Below are 24,102 nucleotides of genomic sequence, written 5' to 3' on the forward strand. Positions count from 1 at the left end.
GTTTCTTATTATGTTCATGTAAAACGGATTTGTTTTTTTTTTAACACTTTTCTGAAGTAAAGGTCATTGTCCTTAGAATGATTCAATGTTAGAATTATTTTGTCATAGTTTGAACTCTGAAATAAGTATCTATCTTCTGATAGAATGGTATATATATCTACTATTAATAACCATAAAATTTTATAAGCACAAAATCAGAAAGATGTGTTACAATTAATGGTGATGTTATACTCTCCTTTTTCATTCTTATTTCCCTCCTTTTCTAAGTTTAGTGATGTTTAGTTTATGTTTGATAATGAGCACGCAAAATCTTACCAAAAATTAAATAATGAAAGTCATTGAACATGTGGACTGTATCATATAATATATGGATTTAATAATTGTGGAAAAACTTGTGTCTAGCAGCGTCGTATTTTTTTTACTGAAATGGTTGGAACATATTTGTATATTTTCAAACTTTGATATAGGGATTTAATATATACAGATCCCTTATACATGGAGAGGTGATGTATTTTGATTGAATTGAGAAAAATAAGTTAATATTTGTTTATGGCATAGTGAATAAGGTTTTCAAAACACTTAAAGACAATGGTGTGTTAGTTATCTAAAGAATCCTAATAATAACTATAATTAATGAATAATCGAGTCGATCACATTATTATGTAAATTATAGGATTTGTTTAAGGTCTTTCAAATATATTATTTTATACTCTAGAAGGAATCCTGCACAATCCCAAACGGAAGCTTCAATTTACCAACCCCATAACAACCCTTTGACATTTTTTCTTCAAACAAAAGAGCTACAGCACTTACACTCAGCTTCTATATATACCAGTTTTTGGCCATTGTTTACCTTCAGCAAATATTCAGAGAATAAATCCCATACCCAGATATCAATCATGACTATCATCAACGAAGACCAACAACAAAATCAAATACCTGGCCACAAACAACTCCATCATAAGAGTCTCCTTCAGAGTGATGCACTCTATCAGGTTCATTCCATTACTAACACTTTCTTCTTCTTTTTTTCCATAGTAACAAACAACACCAACATATACATAATACAATTACTGGTGTTGCAGTATATACTTGAAACCAGCGTGTACCCAAGAGAACACGAGAGCTTGAAGGAGCTTCGCGAGTTGACGGAAAAACACCCTTGGTAATCAAGATCATCATTATGTGGGTTTTCAAATCAAAACCTTAATTTGTGACAATATTATACCTATGTTGTTGTAAAACAGGAACCTCTTAGCTACACCACCTGACGAAGGACAACTTCTGAGTATGCTACTGAAGGTCGTCAATGCGAAGAACACCATGGAGATTGGCGTCTACACTGGTTACTCCTTGCTTTCCACTGCCCTCGCTCTTCCATCTGATGGAAAGGTGCTTAATTCATACATATACCTTATCATATCAGAAATCTTACGTAGATGCATATGGGTGATGAAATTAAGGTTTTCTTGTATTAGCTTAGCAGTATGTTCTTCTTAATATACATACAAATAATAAAAGTTCAGTTTTTTTTTTTTTTTTTTCTACTTGTTTTGATCTGTTAAAATGAAACAGATCTTGGCAATGGATATCAACAGGGAATATTATGAACTGGGGTTGCCTGTGATTGAAAAAGCAGGAGTGGCTCACAAGATTGACTTCAGAGAAGGGCCAGCACTTCCTCTTCTTGATCAACTCATCAAAGACGTGAGTTCAATCAATCCATGCAAATTATTTTCAGGAAAAACAAAGAATCAGTGTGTATATAAGTTTATGGTGTTCGTTGATGAGTGTGTATTGTATTGCATGAACAGGAAAAGAACAAGGGAAGCTTCGATTTCATCTTCGTTGATGCTGATAAAGATAACTACTTGAACTATCATAATAGGGTGATTGAGCTTGTGAAGGTCGGGGGAATGATCGCCTACGATAACACCCTGTGGAACGGCTCTGTGGTCGCCCCACCCGATGCTCCTCTCTTGGATTATATTAAATATTATCGTGATTTTGTGATGGAGCTGAATCAGGCACTTGCACTTGATTCAAGGGTCGAGATTTGCCAGCTTCCCGTTGGTGACGGCATTACCCTGTGCCGCCGCATCATTTGATCACTCTGCTCCTTTTACCCGCAACTTGCGGGAAAACACGAGTTTCTACTATGTTACCTAATCCATGAATAAAATAATGTGTACCTGCTTGGATGAATTTGAATTTTTGTCTTCTTTGCGAATACATTCATAACGTGTCTCTTCCTCAACACAAAACACATGTATTCATTCCCAATCATATTTACAACATATTTATATGGAAAATGGTATGTTAACAGAGTTTTTCTTACAAACTTTTTGACAAACTACTAATTTGGGTAAAAAAATATTATTTTATTACTTTATTTTAGTTAAAAAATAAAAAATAATATATTTTAATTCTATTTAATTGGAGTAATAATAAGCTCAATTAATTATATAATATGGTGACAAGGATCTTTTTTCAGCACTCTTTTTTCTTCCTGCACCCCCATAAAGGTTGTAATACCTCAAATACCCTTGTTGGAGATGCACGAATTGGGTATGAAGAATCGGAGAATCATGATTTGGAGACGAAAAAAGGTTCAAGGTTTAAGTGCTCCAGAATGGACGAAAAGAAAAGAAAGTAAAAATGGTAATTTGGAGACGAAAGAAATGGAGGTCATTTGGATATTTGGATATGGTGATTTGGAGAAGAAAAATGAATGATTTTTCAATAATTTTTTTTTGATAAAGTTGACAAAAGTACTAAATATAATATTTTTTTATTCTTTTATGAAATTACAAAAATAAAATAATAAAACTTTAAGATTTTTTTATTAAAAAATAATTTCTTTATCAAAATTTATGAAACTAAATTTTGTTAAAGTATCATTTACTTTTTGGAAAAGGGAGAGGTGCGGCGCTCATTGAAGAAGAAAAAAGATAGTTAGAGTTTTTAATATAATTTAATTGAGAGATAGAACGAAAATAAAAAATTTTGTGTAGATGTACAAAGAAAATAAATGGAGTTCAACAAGTAGCAATCAATCGGGAAGTGATATTAAAATTAATTCTTTTAACCAAGTTTTCAATTAGAACCTTTTTCCGATGAAAAAAATCGTATTAAAGTGAATAAAACGAAGGTAATGTCATATGACGTAAAAATCATTAACATTTATAAAGTGAATAAAATTACAATCAGATTTGAAATTTTAATGATGTTATTTTAAATATGAAATAAATTATTTTGAAAGATAAATACTTTAAAATGTTTTGGTTTTGGTTTTAAGAATTTTAGATTGCATGTTTTGCAAGCCCTTTTAACTAACGAAATTCAAAATTTCCTTTCGCTTTTTTTTTCCCTTCTCGCTGCACTCTCATAATTTTTAAAATAACATTTTATTTTTTATAAAAATTATTTATAGATTACTTGTTTCGGAAAATTTTCAGAACAAATTTTAAAATTTGTGTAACATGATTTTCGAAACAGAAATTTTCAAAGCATATTTCTGGAATAAGATTATTTAGAATAAGTTTTATGGAACACGTGAAATTATTATGCAATAAGCTTTTCAGAACAAGTTTTCGTAATACTTTTCTGACTGAATTTTTGTGAATGAGTCTGCATGGAATGAGTTCCAGAATTAATGAGTTTTATAAAAAGAGATTTTTTTACAGTGTTTCCTCTCTTTTTCTTCCTTAGTCGTGGTAGTAGTGGTGATATGGTGTAGCAAAAAAGAATATTTTAATATTTTTTTCTCTGAGAATGGGGTGACAATTAGTAATAATGAGGTGCAGGAATGAAAAACCCTTTCCTATAATCAAGGGAACTATAACAGTATTTTGGTTTTGGGTTATAAGGGAACTCTAACGGTATTTTGGTTTTGGGCTATATTTGATATTCGAAGAAAATTTCTTCCAACATAATAATTATACAATCTAAAATATAATTTTGTATTATAGAATAATTCAAAATATTTATGAATTGTGAAATTCAAAATTATAGTTACAGCATAAATATAATTGAAATTTTAGAAAATACGAAGGTACCAGAAAAAAAAATTATGAGGGTGCTGAAAGAAATTTTTCTGCCGGATATTTTTTTTCTTCACAAATAAATATCGGGTGCATAATTAAAAAAACAAAAAACAAAAAGTCGATATATTTTCTTTCCGTGTTCTAAAATTAGCCAACATCTCATTGGTAGAAAATAAGATATTTATTTTGAATTAATATCTCTGTATAAAAGGAAGCACCTCGCTGTGAAATCCCAAAAAGTAACCCAAAATCTAGAATCTTCTTTAACTTTTTCTGATTAAAAAAATATAAACTGATTTTATAAGGTTCAGAAAAAAAAACTAAAAGATTACCACTGGACCCAAACCATCTATTTAGCCTCTCTACCCAGGAAAAACAAAATTATACCGTGGAACAAAAAATAGTGATCTTTCTCTAATAAATAACAAACAAAATTTTGTGAAAAATATCATACAATATTTTGCAATACAAAACAATAATACTAAAATAATGACGACATATTGGTGAAAAATGAAGATGAAACATGTGCATTTAGCTCTAGCTTTTAATATATCTACAGTTAAAGTCAACGGAGAAACGTGAATGAAAAAAAAGTACCAGCGAGGAAACTTACACAAGCAAAATCCATAAGCTTTTAAAAAATGTATAAAATTGACCAAAAAAAAAACATAAAACTAGCCAAACATAATTGGGACAATCCACCGAAGATATTTCGAGATTAGTGAGTCAGATGCACCTCACAAAAAAGAAAAACAAATGCTTATCATAATTTATATATATATATATATATATATATATATATATATATATATATATATATGCAAAAACTACTTCAACCTTTTAAAAGTAAAAGATTAATTCAAACATGCCGGTGGTTTTCTTTTAATCAACAATACACGTAACAAATAATATAATAAAAATAAGTCATCATACAAATTTTACACGATTCCGGAATGAGCCATTATTTGTCATTCCACACCTCAAATTTTTTTCTAACCAGATTCTATTTTTCATAATAAATACAAAGAATTTAAAGCAGCTAATTAAAACTCAACAACTCAACTAACTCCTTATCGTTTAAAAATTCCATTTATTTAATTATGCATTAAAATGAAAAAAAAAAGTTGGATATTACAAAAAGGAAATGACTCATTGATGGGAACTATGATGCACATATCCATATAAATCCTCAATTAAACAGAACAGAGAATCTAGAATCTGAATCTATGTAACACAGATAGGTATTCCTTATTATGTGTGTGAATAAAAACAGTATATTCCACCGTTTTTTAACTAATTAAACTAATAAAGGTGTTTTTTAACTAATATAACTAATAAAGGTCCATCCATCCATCCGCACCTGAATTAACTGGCATTCATGCTAATTAGTTATTTCGAATTTGGACTCTGATGTGTAATGGTCTAAATATTTTAAAACATAGAATAGTTTATTGTATATAAAGAGATTTTAACTCGAAAACAAAATGAAGAGAAAAGTTGCGTGAACACAGTAACGAAGGACGTGACAATATAAAGGGATGACGAAAACATGAGGACACTTTTCAGTTTCCTTGTTGGGTGTATTATTATATATTTCTGACAGAAAACACTTTTCATCACAGAGTTTAAGGTTATTTTGGGGTGAAGGTTCTGTGGTGTTTGTGAAGATTATTTTGGGTTGTGATTTATCAGTGAGAGGATCAAATGGAAGTTGAGTCAGAGATTGATCGTTTGCCCGTTGACTTGTTGGCTAATATTTTTGTTCTCTTCAGTTCCTTCACTGATTTGGCCCAGTAAGTTTTTTATGTTGTCTGCATCAGTGTTTCATTGGTTTAACAATTGATTCACCAATCACCATGACTCTGGTTTTTGTGATGTGGTTTTGCTTTGAAAGGGCGAGCGAGGTTTGCAAGAAATGGAAACAAGGGGTGGATGAGTCTCTGGCATGCAGAGAGAATCTGAGCTTTGCAGGTTGGAAAATGGATGATGAATCCACTGCTCGCCTTGTCTGTCATGCCTACAATCTCACAAAACTTCATATGTGTGTACCTTTCTTTTCTTTCATACCCTCACTTCTGTTCTTTTACTGTTCTTCGGTTATGTACTTTTGCTTTTCCTGATCATAAATTTATAACTCTATACCCCTTTGTTGATTCCAAGGATGGTGTTTCTGATATCTTCCCTTTGATGGTCTTTCTCAAACATCGAAATGATTTGTGTTGGATTATAAATTATATGTGCTATTTTAGGTTTAGGAGGAAAAGTTTTATTGTGTTTTGTATTTTCAGACCGAGAAGCCGCTGGGGTTGTCAAATAACTGATGCAGGACTTGTGAGAATATCTTTTGCTAAGTGTGCAAGCAATCTCACATCTATATCATTGTGGGGTTTGACTGGAATCACAGATGAAGGTGTTGTTCAACTGGTATGTCATTGTTTTGATTTTGTAACTCTTATGTTTGGGGGTGACATATTACTTGGAATGGTGTTAGAAAATAGGAGGGGATTCATTTTGTGCAGACTATTGCAGTTGGAATGAAATTAGGTTAATTTTGAGAATTTGAGGTTATCATATGACTAGATTGTGCTTATAGTATTCTGACATTTATCAGGTTAAGGAATTGTTGTTTTGGGTGTTTCTATGTAAGTCTATGTAAGTGTTGTTTTATTTTTGTTTCCTTTTGCTTCTCTAACGACAACTATGGACAGATATCCAGAACTAGATCTCTACAAAATCTGAATGTTGGTGGTACATTTATCACGGATGAATCTCTGTTTGCCATTGCAAGAAGTTGTCCAAAGTTGGAGGTAAGTTATAAGAAATTGAATGTTAGGTTTGTGTTCAATTATTTTCTATGAAGCTCAGAACAGAGCAAAGGGTTTAATATTGGATGTTTGTGATTTTCCATTGTATGATAAGTGAAATGATGAGTTATTGTTTTTGTTCAGACCATTGTTCTTTGGAGCTGTCGCCATGTAACTGAGAATGGACTTTTTGCCTTAGTTGAGAAATGCCTGGAGCTAAAATCAATGAATGTATGGGGAACAAGAGTTCCTGTGGACAACCTCAACAATTTAGTTATTTTGAGACCAGACCTTAAGATCAAAGTGTGAAACTAGACTAAATGTATAGAAATGGTGTCCCTGGTTGTTTTTTGCTGCTGTTTTTATGTACAGATTGTTTCGTTTTTGAGTTCATAGATTCAACATGCCTCAAAAGCTGAATCTGTCAAAATCCATTTCTGCAAGTACCTATTGCTGTAAAGGTTCAATTCACAAAACAAAGTCATCAATAAAGAAAGATTATTCAACTGTATCTATTCGTTTACCGACTTAATTGTTAATTGTTACATTGTACTGAGCTGAATTCAAAGTGTAGAAATGTACTGAGCTGAGACCAAGTTTAGAAAAATTGCTTTAAGCAACAAGTATTTATAAGAAAAAAAAATTAAGATAAAATGATAAATATTTTAAAAGTAATTATTTTAAAAGATCTCTATATCTTATAAAATAAGTCATGTCATGAGAGAAAAAAAATAAAGAACACCTGACTTAAACAAAGCTGTTTAAGCTAATAATTTCATTAGTTATTATCATAATTTTTTATATTTGATATATTTTTAAGAATATTTTATTATTTATGGACTTTTTTTTTTAACAAATGTGAAATTACCTGAGATTTTATTATTTGTATCTCAAAATTTAGTTTTATAATATTATATTAAGGTGTTGTTTTTATTCCATACTTGTATTCATATAATTTCTAATCCAAAAGAACAAAAACCCACCTGAAATCTGATAGCTGATAGAGATGCAGCCCTAACAGGTGGAATGGATCAGGTTTTGAGTTGGAAACTCAACTTCTAGATGGTAAGTAGCGTACAAAATTAAAATTATTTGTTTCACGCAAATTTTATTTGTCTAAATATATTCACGTCAATGTTATATTCTTCCAAATTAGGAATTGCCAGTTAGGTCAGAAAGAGAATGAAAGAAAGCAGATAAAGGCATTATTAATAGGAAGAAATAAGTGATTAATGTTTGCTAACTGCATAATTAATGTTGCAAAAGTGAGAATTGTCAGAATACAATCGGAAGAAACCGTAACAAAGACCAAGAGCTTCTTCACATCCGGATCCTATGTTGCAAATTTCCTATTCTGTCTTCATTAATGATACCTTGGTACAAATGCTGAAAAGCAATAAGGGGAAACATTACAAATATAATAAGGGTGTCGTTAAAATCTATGGAACCACACACAACAACAATGTAACAATGGAGACATGAACTAGGTAAACATACCTGAACTGCTATGGATGCATCTTAGTCTTTCTTGGTTGGTTACCATCTACCTTAGATGACCTCACAGATCCGTGTTATGGCCTCAGCAATTCCAAAATTTTGTTTTACCTAATTTCTAACCTATAAGCAGTTCCATGGCATTTCAGAGTTTGAGGAAGTAGCACATATTAAATCACAGAAGTCCCTCTTTAAAGACTAGCTCATTCATGATAGACAAATATAAGCTTCTCTTGTTAGACTTGGGTTGTGTACTAATAATCACAATCCCAATGAAAGAGAAATAAGGAGGAAATAAAAGAAGAGGAAAAGGCAGGAATTTGGAGAAAGAGAAGGTGAAGCTGATCTAGAGAACTGAACAGATCCTGTAAAGCTTCCTGCAGTGTTGGTCACTGGACTTGTATAAGGTACAGCAATATTCTTGCAAGATCCAAAAGGTGCTCCCTCCTGCATAATTGCAGCAATTATCTAATTCTCCTTCTCATATAGCATCAACTCATCATACACACAAATGTTCTTACTATTCAGATATGTAGAAGCTTATTTCCCTCCATATTTTGCCACAATGAAATTGAGGATACAGTCAATGTCAACCATAACATGATCTTACATTTTTGCTATTTTCAACAATAACTAAAATAAACCTTTCTCTCCTCCATTTCAAAATTAATTATCTCTTGCATTAGGGTTGATTTCAAGGAATAATTAACAAAGACACATAGAGAATTACATCTAGGGATACTTTAAATTTAAAGCTCAAATTCAGACAAAATCTTTGAAACAAACTCATTAATGTAAATTGGTCTTATATGTCTCAAACGTGATACTAGATATTAATAGATGGTCTAATAGTAGATGAAACAATAAATCTAACAAATAATAAACTTCTCTAGCATTGATTCTATCCCTCAATTCTAATAATATGTTAAGAAGTGAATTTTAAACCTAATTTAATTTCACAAAATCGGCTTATAAATAAGGTTTACACCCTCTTATATACTATAAATTAGTTTTAACTCTAGTCGATGTATGACTTCCAACGAAATAGAGAACAGTTTAACTTTGAATCTAAGATGAATTTCGGAAAGTTTGACTGAAGTTATTCTAAATCAGGTTTCCACTGACCGTAGGAATGTAAGATATGAAATTATCAAAAGAAAGTTCAGAAACAAATGGCATTAAGGCAATACGTTTCTGGACAAGAAATGCAAGCAAACCTGGCATGCAGAGACTGTATTGCAGCCGCACAGCGAGTGGCCGTTCATTCTATCGACGATATCGAAAATGCCCCCACCGTCACTCCTCTACATGAAATTCACTTAGAATTATAAAATGGTTGAGCTATTTTCCACATTATTGAATGGGAATCAAAAATCCAGAAGAAGGAATACCATGTAAAAATTAACTGCTATAAAATTAGGCAACACATTTCCTGCAGCTTTGTAACATGTGTTCACCATATCAGCAAGTGGAGCCGAATGCTCTTTGCACGAGTCAGCTTCAACCGGATATGTTGGAAAGTAATTCTGTAAGAAAAGCGATGCAGTTCTAGAAGTTAGCGCCTTCGATTCTTTTCTGTGTGGACAAGAACCCCCTTGAACTCCAGGATCTCCAGCTGCAAGGTAGCAAATTTATGATGTTGTCATTTCATTTCATTTCACAAAAATTTATCTGTGCTGCAATGACACACACTGCACTTACACTCATTTTCAATCATGTAAGTCCACTGATAAGCGATTCCTTCTTCAGCTTCCTTAGAAGAATCCGAAGTGAAAACAAGTAGACGACGATTTGCTTGAACCATCTCCGTTACAGTGGGCCAATCTTCACCCTTCTTAGGCATGTCAGACACCGGGAACCAATATTTATCTAGTCCAGCATTTGAGAACAGATTAGTCAACCCCTTTGGAGCACGCACATAATCCTCAATTACAATGGTCACAATCTCTGTCGGATTTGCAGTTAAGAATGCCTCCACTTCTCTCAAAGTATTTATTGCAGGTTGCTGAAAAAATGTTCAGCTTCCCACATTAGACAACACCAGCAAAATTATATATAGTAAACGAATATCAGAGAGGAGTTTATAGTTAGATTACAAAGGCCGTGAAGTTGAAGCACTGCTCTCGGAATGAATGACAGAGCCAGATATCGTTCTCAAAGTCGTACATATCCAACATCAATCCTCTCACTCCATTCTAAACACCACCCATAAAAAAAAATGTGTAAGAATCACTAAACAAACAAGTAAAACACAAATCACTCACTTAACCCCTTCATCCTGAAGCTAGGTAAAAGAATCACTAAAAAATAAGTAAGCTATGTACATTCAAAATTAAAACAGACATTCCCTTCAGCATGAAGGTAAACCAGAATCTAGAAAATGCAAATTGAAGAAGGAAACGATGTGACGTTTTGTGTGTCCAAGGAATCCCGCTTAGAAGACAAGGAGGAACAACAATACATACCCTCAACTGGTTAGTAACAGTGTCTTCTTGATTGTAAAAGGTGAGTCTTTGAACTCCAGCCAAAAGTGGTGCATCCACGATGCTGAATGAATTATGGGTCATGATCCACGTGTACTTGTTGAAGGGCAAATCATTCACCTGCATGTGTATCCCAAAAAAGAGACAGTTAATGTTGTTGTGTTACATAGATATGTTATGTTGTCGGTTATGTGAGATATGTCTTTGGAGGTTACGAGAGATGTAACGATGGTGGCTTGGCCTCTGGTGCAAACGGGCCGAGTCCGGCCTAAAGCAGCGCAATTGCCGCAATAGAGGCCCGGCCCACAATCGGTAGCGGCTGTACATGCTTCCAGAAGCTGCGAAAGTTCATGAATTTTTCAGGTGAATCTCTAAAACTGAAACCAGTTTGCATGGATCATAACTGAGTGTGAAGGGGGAGAGAGAAAAGGAAGTAAACCTGGCAATTCCCGTTGAAGCATGCGGCGGAAGAGGTGAGGAAGAGGGAGAAGAAGAGTGACGCAAAGATGGTTGGGGTTCTGCATTTGGTTCGGGAATCCAAGAAACGCGAGCACATGGCACCACAGCACCAGAGAGAGAGAGAGAGGAAAGGTTGAAAGTTGAAAGGAAAAGAAAGAGATTTTACTGTGCAAGATGAGAGAGAGAGAGAGGGGTTGATCAAAGTTTTGGTTTTGTCACCTTTATAGTTTTTCTCTTATTTTGAGGCAATTATACTTAACGTTTATGTATTGTATATGTAATGATGTAATGATGCACTTTAATATATTATTTGAATTAAGAATAAAAATTGTGAAGATAAATGTTTATTTAGTAGAAGACTGATAAAATGGGTTAAGGTGGACAGAAAAGGCACTAGCCTCTTCTAAATGCAATGTGATATTGAGAGTATCTTTTTGAGTTTTCCCCACTTTGTCCAAGTTACCTCTTCTTCATCTTCCACTCTGCTTCAAGCACTCTCTGGGATCTCTTTATTTATGCTTTTCACGTGGTGGGGTATTCTGCTTCTGCCCAGAAATTACTGGTAATGGTGAATTGCAGACACAGTTTTATGATAGGCAACAAAACATGCAATTTGATGACCATATTCATGTCTTTCAGCCAAAGGATTTTTAGTGAAAGTTTTGGATTCAAGAAAGGATCTAAATTATAATGATGGTTTAATTATAAGGGCTGGATAAAAAGAAATTCGCTATGATAAGTTGGAAAGGTGTTTAAAAGATTAATCAATTCAATAATATTCTTAGGAATGAGTATTCAATTTATTAATTAAAGTGATCCTATTGTAACGGTCTTACTGTTTGTAAATCACTTGACCATGGAGAAATAGCGAAATGTAAAAAACTTTAATAAATGTATCATTAGTCAAAGCAAAAAACCTTACAGAATAAATTATCGAAGGATTTATTAGATTATTGCGCTAACGAAAATTAATATACTCCTTGCTGTGTCGTGAAATTTGCGGCATGAATATATGATTTATTTTTAATTTAAAAATGGATGTATTCATGTTTTGTAAACTAGATTGTATTATGAAAATATATTCTGATGCTTTCAAAACAAGGTATTATTTATAAATAAATTGTTTATCAAAATTTAAAAATACAACTTTCATGAATAAAAACAATTTACAAGTACATTAACTAGTAAATATTTATTAACAAACTAATAATCCAATGAATCAGCTTTTATATGGTACCAAAAACAATTCAATAATTTAATATTATTTCAGTCTACTCGTATCGCACCACTGTAAATCAATAATGATTATTCACCAATGAAAGCATGAAAATAGCCTAACATTCATATTATAAAATTAAACTTAATTGAGTTTTAAATTAATTTGAATATTTTTTAGCTAAGTCCACATCATTTAATCTTATTGTGAACTGAAAGATGTACGTGTGTGTTGTACTTATTGTAAACTAAAGTTACCTTCCAAAACTTTTTTCTTGTGTCTAAAGTCATTTTATCATAGAACATTTATACCATTAGAGATTGAACTAGTAAAATTTAAATAATATTTTGCTAATTTCAACGACTGAATCTATCAGTAGTAGTAAGAACTGTAAATGATAAATAAACTTGAGGTGTTCTGCTTTGCATTGGCACATTCCGCTTCGGGAAAGAATAGCATGAAATTTTGATTAAGCTGATAATTTCCGTTAGGAATGGCGAATACAGCAGGTTGAAACTAAAATGAATTGTTTAAATGTTACCTATGCAGCAACAATTGCATGTCCTTGCTACGAACAAAAAGCTCAAAAAAATACTTCTTTCCGCTACCAATGAGATTGCTTTCCCCTACGTGTGAAAGAATGACAAAGAATTGATTTTTAAACAACATTAAGCAAGCTTCTTTGCACGACCACTTGAAGGAGCCCCGTCCTCTTTTTTGGATCCAGATGCCTCAGGCTTCCGAGCCCAGGCAGGGGCCCTATCAGGCTCATAACGATAATCATAGAACAGTTCCTCCCCTGCGCAAATCCGTTCCTTCGCAAAAATGCCTACCCTATGGTCTCCAGCAACCATAATAACCTGCCAGTTTAAGCATTTATACAGATTGTGAATGACACTGTAACCCTAGAGCTCCATAATCAACACAATAAATAAGAGTCAGAACTAAGAAATACCTTTGCATAGCAATTTGGATCGGGCGAATGGTTCGCAAACTTCAATTTATCACCCTTTCGGTAAGCATCAAGAACGAACTGCATAAAACAATATGTGGTTCATCCTATGTTTGATACAGGCATGATTAATGTAAGATGGAGAACTTGTCATCACAACAGATAGATATATGTAAAAGCTTGCCTGGTCATTCAAATTAAAGAGAAAAGATGAATTTTCACGGTCATATATCTTTCCTCGCTTGTCTGCTTCCCGATGAGAAATCAACTCTCCTGTATACTCTCCAAGGTATTCATGTTTACCAACACTATTCTGGAGAGTGAAAAGATGAGTTAGGAAAAGGAAAACTACAAGTGCTCAAACAAGATAATTTATTTACAGATGAATACCTTTAAGAAGGCTCCCCAGCCTGATACATCAGACCTTCCAAGAAGAACCTATGAGCATATTACATATTAGTTGCAATCACAGCAAATGTAAAAAAAAAAAATAGAGTATAATTAGCAAAACAAAATAACAGGCACGAAATTGATTGAGAACAAAGAATACTATATGGGATAGACCAATGTTCATGCAAAATCACTCTAGTAATCTAAGATTAATGTCTACTATAAATATGATTCCATCCACTTCTCTCAATCTTGATAAATAAGACCCTGTTATTTTGATAGAAGAATAAATTTGCAGCAAAGAGAGCAAACAAATCTTAATACATGTGTAAAATTTAAAATAGAAAAAGGCAGTGAGTGAAAGAAAATTACCCTTTGCTGCTGTTTGAGAAGAAGCTTCATGTTTCTACATTCATAATTGTCCCCTCTTTGGCTAGGAATCCCAAGAGTACCATCTCCACAACTGCAACCATAATTGACCCACATAGCAAAAGGAATGGTGACAATCAAATCATGTAGTAGTATATATTATAAGTACTTAAGAAAGGCAGAGAAGCCATGAAAACAGAACCAAATCTTTTCCTAAAAGCCAGATAATTTATTCAGATCCTTCATTGTGTGAGAACTAAAACAGACATCTGTTTGAACATTGCTGATGAAACAATCAAATCAATGGGTCAAATTATGACCAAGTTTACAATGATGAGGCAGCTCCAAGAAATCTCAGGAGTTATTTGTTTCTTGGATTAAATTTGATTTTCCATGGAATACTATTACCATAAAAAATATTAGATAAATACTTATCATTCCTTGGAATATTTTTAAATTTATTTATTTCAAAAATGAAAATGTTAAAATAAAAAGAAGGGGACAGGTTTTATTCCCATGCGAATAAGGATTCTCGCCCTTTTACATGGAAAAGGGAGGAGAAACTTGTAATATAGATTTCTAGGAATACTAAGCAGCATATGTATATATCTTGTACTAAACCTGGAATATTACATTCTTAAATATGCACATAAAGTCATTCTCATGGATCAACACACAATCAAATAAATATTAGGAAGGAAGCTAACAGATACAGGGGCACATCACCTCAAAATTCTTTCTATAAAAATCAAACTTAAGGATTGATATATCCATTATATATGTGTGCGCGTGTGAGAATATTACCACACACTGCTCTTTTTTAACCACGATAACAAAGTTAATAATAAAAAGCATATATCATATTTGAATCATCCCAATCATCAATAATCATCCCAACTTATTTTCTTTTTTTCATACCCTTAAGTCAATAATTACATTTTTTTGAAAAAGAATAATTACTTTCAATGAATATGAGAAATCATACCATCCACCTCAAATATGATAAGACCTATTATCATTTAAAAGAAAAAGGTATGAATCTTACAGATGACACAGGGCAATGCTACACATACACAACCATGAACAAGTAAATCTCACCTGACCCAACAATTCCTACAGACATCTGGATCACATTCCCTATCAGCGGCAAAGCATGGACATTGACGACTTCGGCATTGACTCTTAGCACAATGACAACCACGAAACCGGTTCTTGCAGCTCTTGGGGCACCTTGATATAAAAACGAGAAGAAAAAAGGAATCATCAAAGAAATTAACGTGTTGGGCACACATGCTGGCAGGTAGGAATGTTAGAATAAAATATCCATATAAACTATAAGTACAATAACTCCTAGGTGGATTTTGTTTCACAGTATCATTCTGTATTCACAAGAACCATATTCCATGAACATTAAAAAATAAAATTTATTTTATTTGAAGATTAAAAATAAAAAAGAGAGAAGAATCTAGTGGAAACAGGTAGTCATTATAGGCAATAACTTTCATTCTCATGGAAATATCAAATAGCCACCTCCTAACAGAATAGAAACATTTCAAAATGGGGAAAGGTCATTTTCATGGAAATAAAGATACTGGGGAATATATTTCCATAACAACCTAACAAACCTTCTAAGAAGTTGTTTAGCTGGTGAGAAATGCCAAAATTAAGCAAAACATTACAACTCTGCACGCCTGTCTTTAATCAAGGTTATATGCAGCAAAGTCAAAAGCTTACCCACAGTACTTCTCACAGCAGGTTCCATTAAGAAGACAGGGACACTGCTTTCCACAAGCTGATTGGCAGCCGCATGGATTATACTGTCGGCAGGGTTGATCCTTTCTCTCTGTAATCCTTTTCCTGATGGAATGATAAGCAGCGGATTTCCATGTGTACTTCAATCGACGAACTCTTCCTCTTCTACGTAAAAACCTAGATCTTCTTCTCACTTCATTATTACCCTTAATTTTACAACAACAAAAGGCTTCGTTAAGCACTGTTTGAAAGTTAAAAAGACCAAAGAAAAAAGTACAATATAATTGCACTATAAATCAACCTTGGAATAGCCCTCCAAAAGGGAATTTGCAACATCCCCAGGAGGACCGGACATCTTTCCTTCTTCACAATTTATGTATTGGAAAACATCCCAACAAGTCCTTAGACCATTTAAGAGATTCCTAGCTATTAAGCAACTGCAGTAAAAAGCAAAAATTGTAACTTAGTGGGCCATTGACAGTATATATGCCTAAAAATAATCACAAATTCAAACAAGAGCAAGGATCAAACAAGACACGAGTGGGCAAAGTGATACAATTGAAACTGCATTCACTAAAATAAAGTAGACCCTAACCACATTCTCTAAATAAGAAGTTTGATCTTGATTTGAAACCATATCTACTCTTTAAACATCATTTTGTCATTAGCTTATGTCACAACTAGTTTCCACTTATTTTTATCTTCCAAGTTTTAATAAATTTAATTGTACATTAAAAACAAATTTAGAACAGTTGCAAACAAATTTGTAGGTTCTACCAGAACTTTTGTTTCAAAATTCGATGGAAGGTTTTAGGTGCATGACGAAACTAGAGGTTTCTTTAACATACAAACAACATATTGAGGAATGAGATTTATTTACAAATTATTAATGAATAGTTTGGTCAGTGTAACAACTAGGTAATATTAGAATACGCAAAAAAGATGGTAATATAATAAATATATAAATTTTAATGATAATTACTTAAAATAGTTTCTCACTGATACTTGACATTTACACATAAAAGATGCTGACAACGTTATTTTGAATACACTATATAGATCAGTGGCTTACAACAGAGCTAAAGGGAAGAGAGAGAAAAATATGAGTTACATATAAATACAACACAAAAGCATCTTTCACTCAAAAGTAATATAAACTACATTATTCTTACACGAACACTTAATACTACTTCAATCCTTATGCGCAAGATGACACTTTAAAAATTTGTTAGTTTGCTTTTACAAGATTATTTCCAAGTTGTCTCTTGCATTAATTATTTTTACCAAAATACTCCTAATTACTTTACAATAAATACTATAAATTAGTAATAAGCCAAATCATTCTCTCTCCTAGGAGGATTGGAGGAGATTACTAGTGCAATTTAATTAATTACACAGAATACAAATATTACAATTTTTTAATTTTGGACAAATACAAATTTAATGTTACTAAATTAACAACATCCTTTACATGTGGAAACAAGTTATGTGTTTTATATTTAGAAACAGAGGTAGTACATTATCCTTTGTTACCACTTCTGAGTATGTTTTTTAGGAAACCAAATGACATTGCTATTGTTGCATTTTTTGTTATTACTTCACTCTTTATAAACAACATTTCAAACCTTTTGGTAGATAGTATTATTTCTAAGTTTCTTTATATTAACACCATATTCCAATAAATACCAAGCACAAAGGATATTGATTATACGCTTGATAAACTTTATGATATCAAACTCTCATTAAGCAAAATTTCTAGACTTAAAAAATCCAGATTCAAAATATCTTCTACAAAAAAAAAAATTAAGCATTAGATAAGGGATTTTTCTATTTTTACTTGATGTTTTAATGGATATAAGCCTTTAGCCTAACACAATCCTAAATCATAACATGTTTTAAAAACATGTTGGCCATGAATATGAACCTGAGTCTTTGTTTTTCATAATAGGTGTCTATATGTGAACTATTTATAATTCATAATAATTAAGTTCCCTCATAAAAGCTGTTCCCCATACATCGTGTGGGTTTAGTTAAGTAGTAAGCCTCAAACAACCTTGTGGATCATTCAGTTTTCGTTTTAAAATCTATGGCTTTGATAGTTGATAAATAAAAATATATTACTAAGAGGCTTATGTATGTTTCAAGTAGCCAAGGAATGACATCGAGATTTGTTTCAAAAATAAAATTAAAAAAAATATAAAACCTACCGACCAAGTGAATTGCACATTTTGAGCCCGACCAAATAAACAATTTGACGCAATACTACAAAATTGAACCAACCTATTCCCCATGAAGTTGACTGAAAACAAGATTAATTTCATTTCCACAATTGAAAAAGAGGTCATACTCTTATATTCATATTAGCACTAATAACAGCATTCATGCTTTGCATCATATTATATATTTATATTTAATAAAGAAAAATTAAGACAAGCATCCCTAATCCAAACATATGCTGACCTGTTTCTACCAAAAATCTCCATGCCTTTCTCTAAAAGCCCCTTTTCAAGAGCTTTCCAAGATTTATTGTCTGTGATTTCTTGTTTACAAACATTGTCGTCTACAGAATCTTCTTTCCTTGTGTTGTCTTCACTGCTCATAGCATGTTGATCAGCGACCATATCATTTGATGAGCGCTCAAGAGCTTCACTCTGCGTTATTTACAGCTTATTATGAGTACATTCTTCCTAGATCTTGCCATGCAAAAGTAATTTGACACATTTATGTGATAAATAATTGTTTCTTCTTTATATTGGTTATAAATAAAGTAGCATAAGCAACAAACACCACTTACAATGGAATCGGAATCAGAAACTATTGGTTTCTTCTGCCTTTTCTGCATGCATACTAAGACTCGTTCTGCCACTCGCTTACTGTTCCTCTTACCAATTCCAGCTTTCCCCACAGGTTTAGATTTAGGAGGAGCTGAGTGAGATGCTGAAGCAGCATCTCGTCCAGGACCATTTTCTGAGTCACTACTCTCAGATATGTTCTTTGCGTTAGATGAAGCACTTTCACTTTGGCTTCCTTTTAACCGCTTTTTAGCAGAAGACTTTTTCCGAGATAAAACACCACCAGAGCACTTATCTTCACCATCAGCCTGGGCAGAAGATGTTTTGGCAAATCTTTCTGACTTAAGCACCTAAATCAAGGTTTAAGCAGATTTAGTTGCTAAATAAATTATAAACAGATCCCTAAGAACTAAAATGCATACCGATCGGAAACAATTTGGCCCACAGGGTGCATTTTCACTATCAGGAGGGATCCATATAGGTTGCTTCTCAGCCTGTTAAAGTACCCGGTCATAACTCAAATAGAAACTGTACACAACTTCATCAAAGTAGCCAATAAATAGAACTTACAGGGAAGACAAGATCCTGTGAACATCCATGTAATCTACAATCAAAAACCTGCAAAGAAGAATGCAGCAACCAATGAGATATTTAGAGAAAGATGATGCAACTATACAGTGCCTTCATGGGAAAAATAACTCACGAGACATCGTCGACAAAAGAGGTTGTCAAAAGAGTCAAGAGCGGCTTCAAGATCCTTTTCCAGAAAAGAATTGCCACTCTGAGAATTCTCTCCAGAATCTACAGCCTTGGAAGACCCATCAGCATTGTCTTGAATACTAAGAGCTTCATACCTTGCCTGTATAAGATGTTTGATGGTGTTTCATATCTCTGTAAAGCCAGCACAAAGCAAATGGGAAACAGCCTGGACGAAAGCTTACACTACGACCAGTTTTCAACGAATGATAAAAATATACCTTAATTTCATTAGTGTTTCTAGAAAAGCACTGAGCCAATGACTCCATAACGATGTCAGTTAAACCGAATTCTTTGACAGTCATGCTGTAAAATCAAATCAGACACTATGAAATCCACAAAACTGTGTCATGCAACACAAGAAAAACAATATCTAAATATTACATATGCAACATGAAATTCAAGCAGCATGCAAACATGACCAAAAAAGGCTTCACCAAAAACAAAATCACAGCAGAAGGGTGGCAAAGTAACTGCAGAGTTTATTAGCTTAGTGGGATTAACAAGTTTATTTGACAGGTTAAGCAAGCATATAATTTTTCTGTCAATACAAAAAGTGTATGCACTAGTTTCTTAGTTTCTTTTTTCCACTGAAGAATTAAGTTATACATTTAACCAAATATCTTCTTTGATTTTATTCTCTGTACGTAGGAAATATAATAATAAGAAAATAACTGAAAGATATTGCCACCAATGCTCCAATGAAAAATACTCACAAAAGAGTAAACCTATGTAACACAGACAGTCAACAGATGACAACATAAAACAATAACTTCTGAATTACACTAAAAGACAGAAATAAAAAAGCGAGGGGGAGAGACAACAAAATGGACACACTACTTCCTACTCTAAAAACTTAACCTGGTGAACTTGATACAACACAGTCAGGCACACATTGAAACTTTATTACATCCAAACAGAAAATATCTACCAGGAAAAAAAGACAGTGAAAGCAAGCAACCAATTATAGTTTACTAAGCTATACCAACCGAAGTATATAATCTTCTGATTCTATGAATTCTCTTTTCTCCTCTTCATCCTCCATAATTTCTTCCTCACTGTCACTGCATATAAGTGCTTCTCCGCCATTTTGATCATAATAAATTCGTCTTCGGCCTACAACTGATTGATCCTCAGTCATTCTTTGATTTCTGTACCAGAAGGGACACAAGTAAAATATATCTTCAAAAGATCCCATTTTAACATCAATAACAGAAAAAAAAAAGTTATATAGAAATTAAATTACTTAAAAAGGAGAAAACTGATACAGAAACAGGAAAAATTAGGGACTACATGAAAAGATAAACAAAAAAAATGACCGTTTTTTCTCTGCCTTTTATTTCTTTCAGTTATTATGATACGTTCACCTAAGACATGGATTAGATTTGCAAACAGGTGGCAATGAGTCATAATTCAGGTTATCCCAGAACTAACCATTAGTTAAAAATCACAACAATGACAGGTAAACAGCGAAGTAACAACCAAAGCTTTTATCCACTTGGTGAAGTCAGCTATATGAATTCAACGAAAGCAATATTTCTTATCATGAACCAAATTCCCAGAAAGTACATTTAGATCTAGGACCTTTTCAATGATTTCTTTTACCTATAGTTTTCCTTGGCTCTCCTCTACTATAGAACTATACTTCATCCAATCTACTATTCTTAATGGGGTTTTTTTTCGCACAACACAACTCATTCATGATCCTAATTTGTTTTTTGTTGAATCGTCAACTGCAACATCCTAATCTTTGCAACACTGAACCTATGATAATAGTGGGTAGTGCAACCTAACATAAAGCGACATACAGCACTGGAGGTGTTATAAACAAGAAAGAAAAACAGAGATTAAGACAAAACAAACCTATCCAGAAAGATCCATGTAGTATAAGGAGGCAATTTTTTTATTTCAGGTAATTTGATAGGACGAACAGCATTCTTAACAGCAACGTTAGAGCCTAGAAGAACTGCTGTAGAACCGTGGCTATCCTCATGATAGCCATTGCTCTCTACATCACCATTACTTGCATGAACACCATTGTGCATGTCAATTGCATCTTTTTGCCTCTTTGTAAGCAGGTCTAGACTTTTGTTAGAATCAGCAACGCTGCCGTTCCTTCTCTCGATTGCCATTTTGCAGACATGATTTGTGACACCAACCAGCTTCTGTCTGTTTTCCTCTATTCTATTCTGATATGCAAACGCACATTATGAGAAAAAAGAACAAGGTTTAATCAAAATCACAACTAATTACAGCCATAAGCTCAGCTATTACACCTTTACATAAACAATCCGTTCCACAGCAACTTGTTTCTTTAAAGAATCAATAACCGGCAACACATCTTTAACAGTCTGACTCACAGCGTCCACTTTCTCACCCTGCATTGAAACGATAACACCATATAACACTTACAGCTACGTTACAAAAGAAAAATCAAAATAAATTCCCCAGTCAAAGCCAGCGTGTAGTTATTGCAGGGAATAATTCATCTGACATAACACAACCAATGCACACAGACTCCAGCTCAAAACAACCATAATCTCCGGTAACCAAAAGAACCGGGAAAGTCATAAATGCTCGATAAGCTTCCCTAAATGCTGGAAAACCAAAGTGCATCTCGAATAGCCTATTAAATATATAATGCAGTTACATCTCCAGTTTCAGTCTACTTTAGGAAGCATTTACCCCAAAAGTTATGTAGCATAGTTGCTTTATATTGAAACGACATCAATAGGTTAAAAACGAAACGATAGGGAGACACAAATTAAAAACATAATTAAAACCAGATCGAAGCAAAACTGGAAATAAAATAAATAAAATAATCGGAAGCGGAATCAAGTCAACAAGCACGAGTTTGGGCAAGGACGAGTTAATGAATGCATTGTAAGAGATAGAGAAAGAGTACGGAAGGATCGATGATAAGCTCCGATCTGGAAGACGAGGGCGAAGGCGAAGGCTTCGACGCCATTGACGGAGGCAATGGTGGCGAAGCTTATCGGAGCCGATTCGGAAATGGGAATCGGATCGAGATCCGAATCATGCAGGAGGGATTGCCGATGGTTAAGGATTTTGAGTTTGAGGACTGGAATTGGCGGGGCGAGTTGAAAGTTGAAACCCTAAGTCATGCTCAAAATCCTTTAAAAAACAAAATTAGGGAAATGCTTTCAGTTTTTTTCCGTCGCTTTTCACGACACCTTTTCTTATTTGTTTTTAGTTTTATTTTTTTCCGTATTTTGTTTGTTGGGGAAGTGACTGGAATGGGGGGAACGCGATTTTGAATTTATATGCACTGTGGAAATCAACAAACCACGCTCTTATCCCTGCGCTAATTTCCTTCCCTAGATTTCTTTTCTTCGGTTGTTGTTGCTACTAACAACTTAAAATATTCTTATCCTTGTTTCCCGTTTTCAAAGTTCAGTTGCGAATATTAAGGTTTAAGGAAATACTTTTTATTAACGGTTGAAGATAAAATTCAGTACTTTAAAAATGAATTTATTGAATAAATAAATCTCAATATCTTGAAGGAAAATAATCTCTGACCTCTAATAATGTTTTGAGTTTACCAAAACAAATAAAAAATATTATATTATATCTATTTAAATATTTCTTTATATTAAGAATAACTGAAAAAAATGACATTCTTAATATTATGTTTATTTCAATCAGTTTATTACTTAAACATATAGAATGGAGTATTTTATGTGCTCCTTGGGTGGATTTGTATATGTTTCAAAGAGTTGATTTGAGAAATGAGTTATATTAGTTGTGGGAGGGGATGTCAGGATAAATAAATGGTGAGTGTTTTTACTAAGGTGTCTTATATTTTTTATGTTCAGACTTGTTTCTGATTTGTAGGTGATAATGAAAGTGGAGATGGAAAATGATGTTGAGGGACTAATACACTGATAGAACATTGGTGAAATCAATTTTTCATTTCAATATATTCATTTCTATCTCTTTATTCCTCAAAATAAACATTAATATAATTTTTTCTACATCCTCTTAAATAAATTATTTAATTCTTCCTCAAATTTATCATCGAAAATAAACAAAATCAAATAAATTACACAAAATTTTCACAAGAAAGTTGTGAAAGCTGTGCGCCCGTATTATTAACAAAAATGAACATGTTATCAAGTTAATGAAATTGCCTACTAATAATTTGTATTTGAAATTATTGATTAAAAACAAATCAGTTTAAAAAAAAGTATTTTTCATATTTGATAATAAAAATATATGGACAAAACTTATACTTAATATTATTTTAAGCTGTTAGTTAATTAGATATATAATGTTATCTCGATATTACGTTTTGATGCTTGATAAAAATAATCTAGTATTCAATTTTTTTTTCTGCGTATTAAAACAACAATAGCAATATTAATGATACAATTATTTTTATAATTATTAGTCATAAAAGTTAATAATATTTATTTGATTAAAATTGAATAAACAATAAACGATTTTGTAATAATAAATAAAATAATGTCAATAACAAATAATATCGTAGCTATTTTTTTTCATTTTTATCCATCAAACAAACAATTTAATTCCCATTCTTTTTTTTCCCTGTAATTGGAAACGTCAAT

At 32.8% G+C, this 24,102-nt stretch overlaps 4 protein-coding genes across 4 annotated transcripts; 2 read left to right on the forward strand and 2 right to left on the reverse strand.

The window, feature by feature from the left end:
* Positions 1-747: 747 nt before the first annotated feature.
* Positions 748-2,232, forward strand: LOC114173033 (caffeoyl-CoA O-methyltransferase-like). Its single transcript, XM_028057228.1, has 5 exons — positions 748-995; positions 1,086-1,165; positions 1,248-1,392; positions 1,576-1,707; positions 1,815-2,232. Exons 1-5 carry the CDS (start codon positions 900-902, stop codon positions 2,106-2,108), a joined length of 747 nt encoding a protein of 248 aa, XP_027913029.1. The 5' UTR covers positions 748-899; the 3' UTR covers positions 2,109-2,232.
* A 3,316-nt stretch (positions 2,233-5,548) lies between these two features.
* Positions 5,549-7,361, forward strand: LOC114173011 (F-box protein At5g67140). Its single transcript, XM_028057198.1, has 5 exons — positions 5,549-5,839; positions 5,941-6,087; positions 6,335-6,470; positions 6,755-6,853; positions 6,995-7,361. The coding sequence occupies exons 1-5, from the start codon at positions 5,751-5,753 to the stop codon at positions 7,157-7,159; spliced, it is 636 nt and encodes a 211-aa protein (XP_027912999.1). The 5' UTR covers positions 5,549-5,750; the 3' UTR covers positions 7,160-7,361.
* A 690-nt stretch (positions 7,362-8,051) lies between these two features.
* On the reverse strand, positions 8,052-11,524 carry LOC114170984 (PI-PLC X domain-containing protein At5g67130-like). Its single transcript, XM_028056323.1, has 9 exons — positions 11,267-11,524; positions 11,043-11,165; positions 10,810-10,947; positions 10,441-10,539; positions 10,046-10,349; positions 9,736-9,959; positions 9,562-9,648; positions 8,348-8,791; positions 8,052-8,236 (listed from the first exon to the last, which is right to left on the reverse strand). Exons 1-8 carry the CDS (start codon positions 11,381-11,383, stop codon positions 8,606-8,608), a joined length of 1,278 nt encoding a protein of 425 aa, XP_027912124.1. The 5' UTR covers positions 11,384-11,524; the 3' UTR covers positions 8,052-8,236; positions 8,348-8,605.
* Positions 11,525-12,881: 1,357 nt separating this feature from the next.
* Positions 12,882-22,740, reverse strand: LOC114173950 (histone-lysine N-methyltransferase CLF). Its single transcript, XM_028058649.1, has 18 exons — positions 22,419-22,740; positions 21,790-21,891; positions 21,377-21,702; positions 20,503-20,664; positions 19,735-19,819; positions 19,461-19,616; positions 19,328-19,375; positions 19,180-19,251; positions 18,760-19,107; positions 18,426-18,616; positions 16,267-16,402; positions 15,948-16,171; positions 15,312-15,443; positions 14,217-14,307; positions 13,845-13,892; positions 13,639-13,767; positions 13,458-13,535; positions 12,882-13,362 (listed from the first exon to the last, which is right to left on the reverse strand). Exons 1-18 carry the CDS (start codon positions 22,479-22,481, stop codon positions 13,171-13,173), a joined length of 2,583 nt encoding a protein of 860 aa, XP_027914450.1. The 5' UTR covers positions 22,482-22,740; the 3' UTR covers positions 12,882-13,170.
* Positions 22,741-24,102: the final 1,362 nt, after the last annotated feature.

The sequence above is a fragment of the Vigna unguiculata genome, chromosome 2 (assembly GCF_004118075.2).
Source record: "Vigna unguiculata cultivar IT97K-499-35 chromosome 2, ASM411807v1, whole genome shotgun sequence".
NCBI lineage: Eukaryota > Viridiplantae > Streptophyta > Magnoliopsida > Fabales > Fabaceae > Vigna > Vigna unguiculata.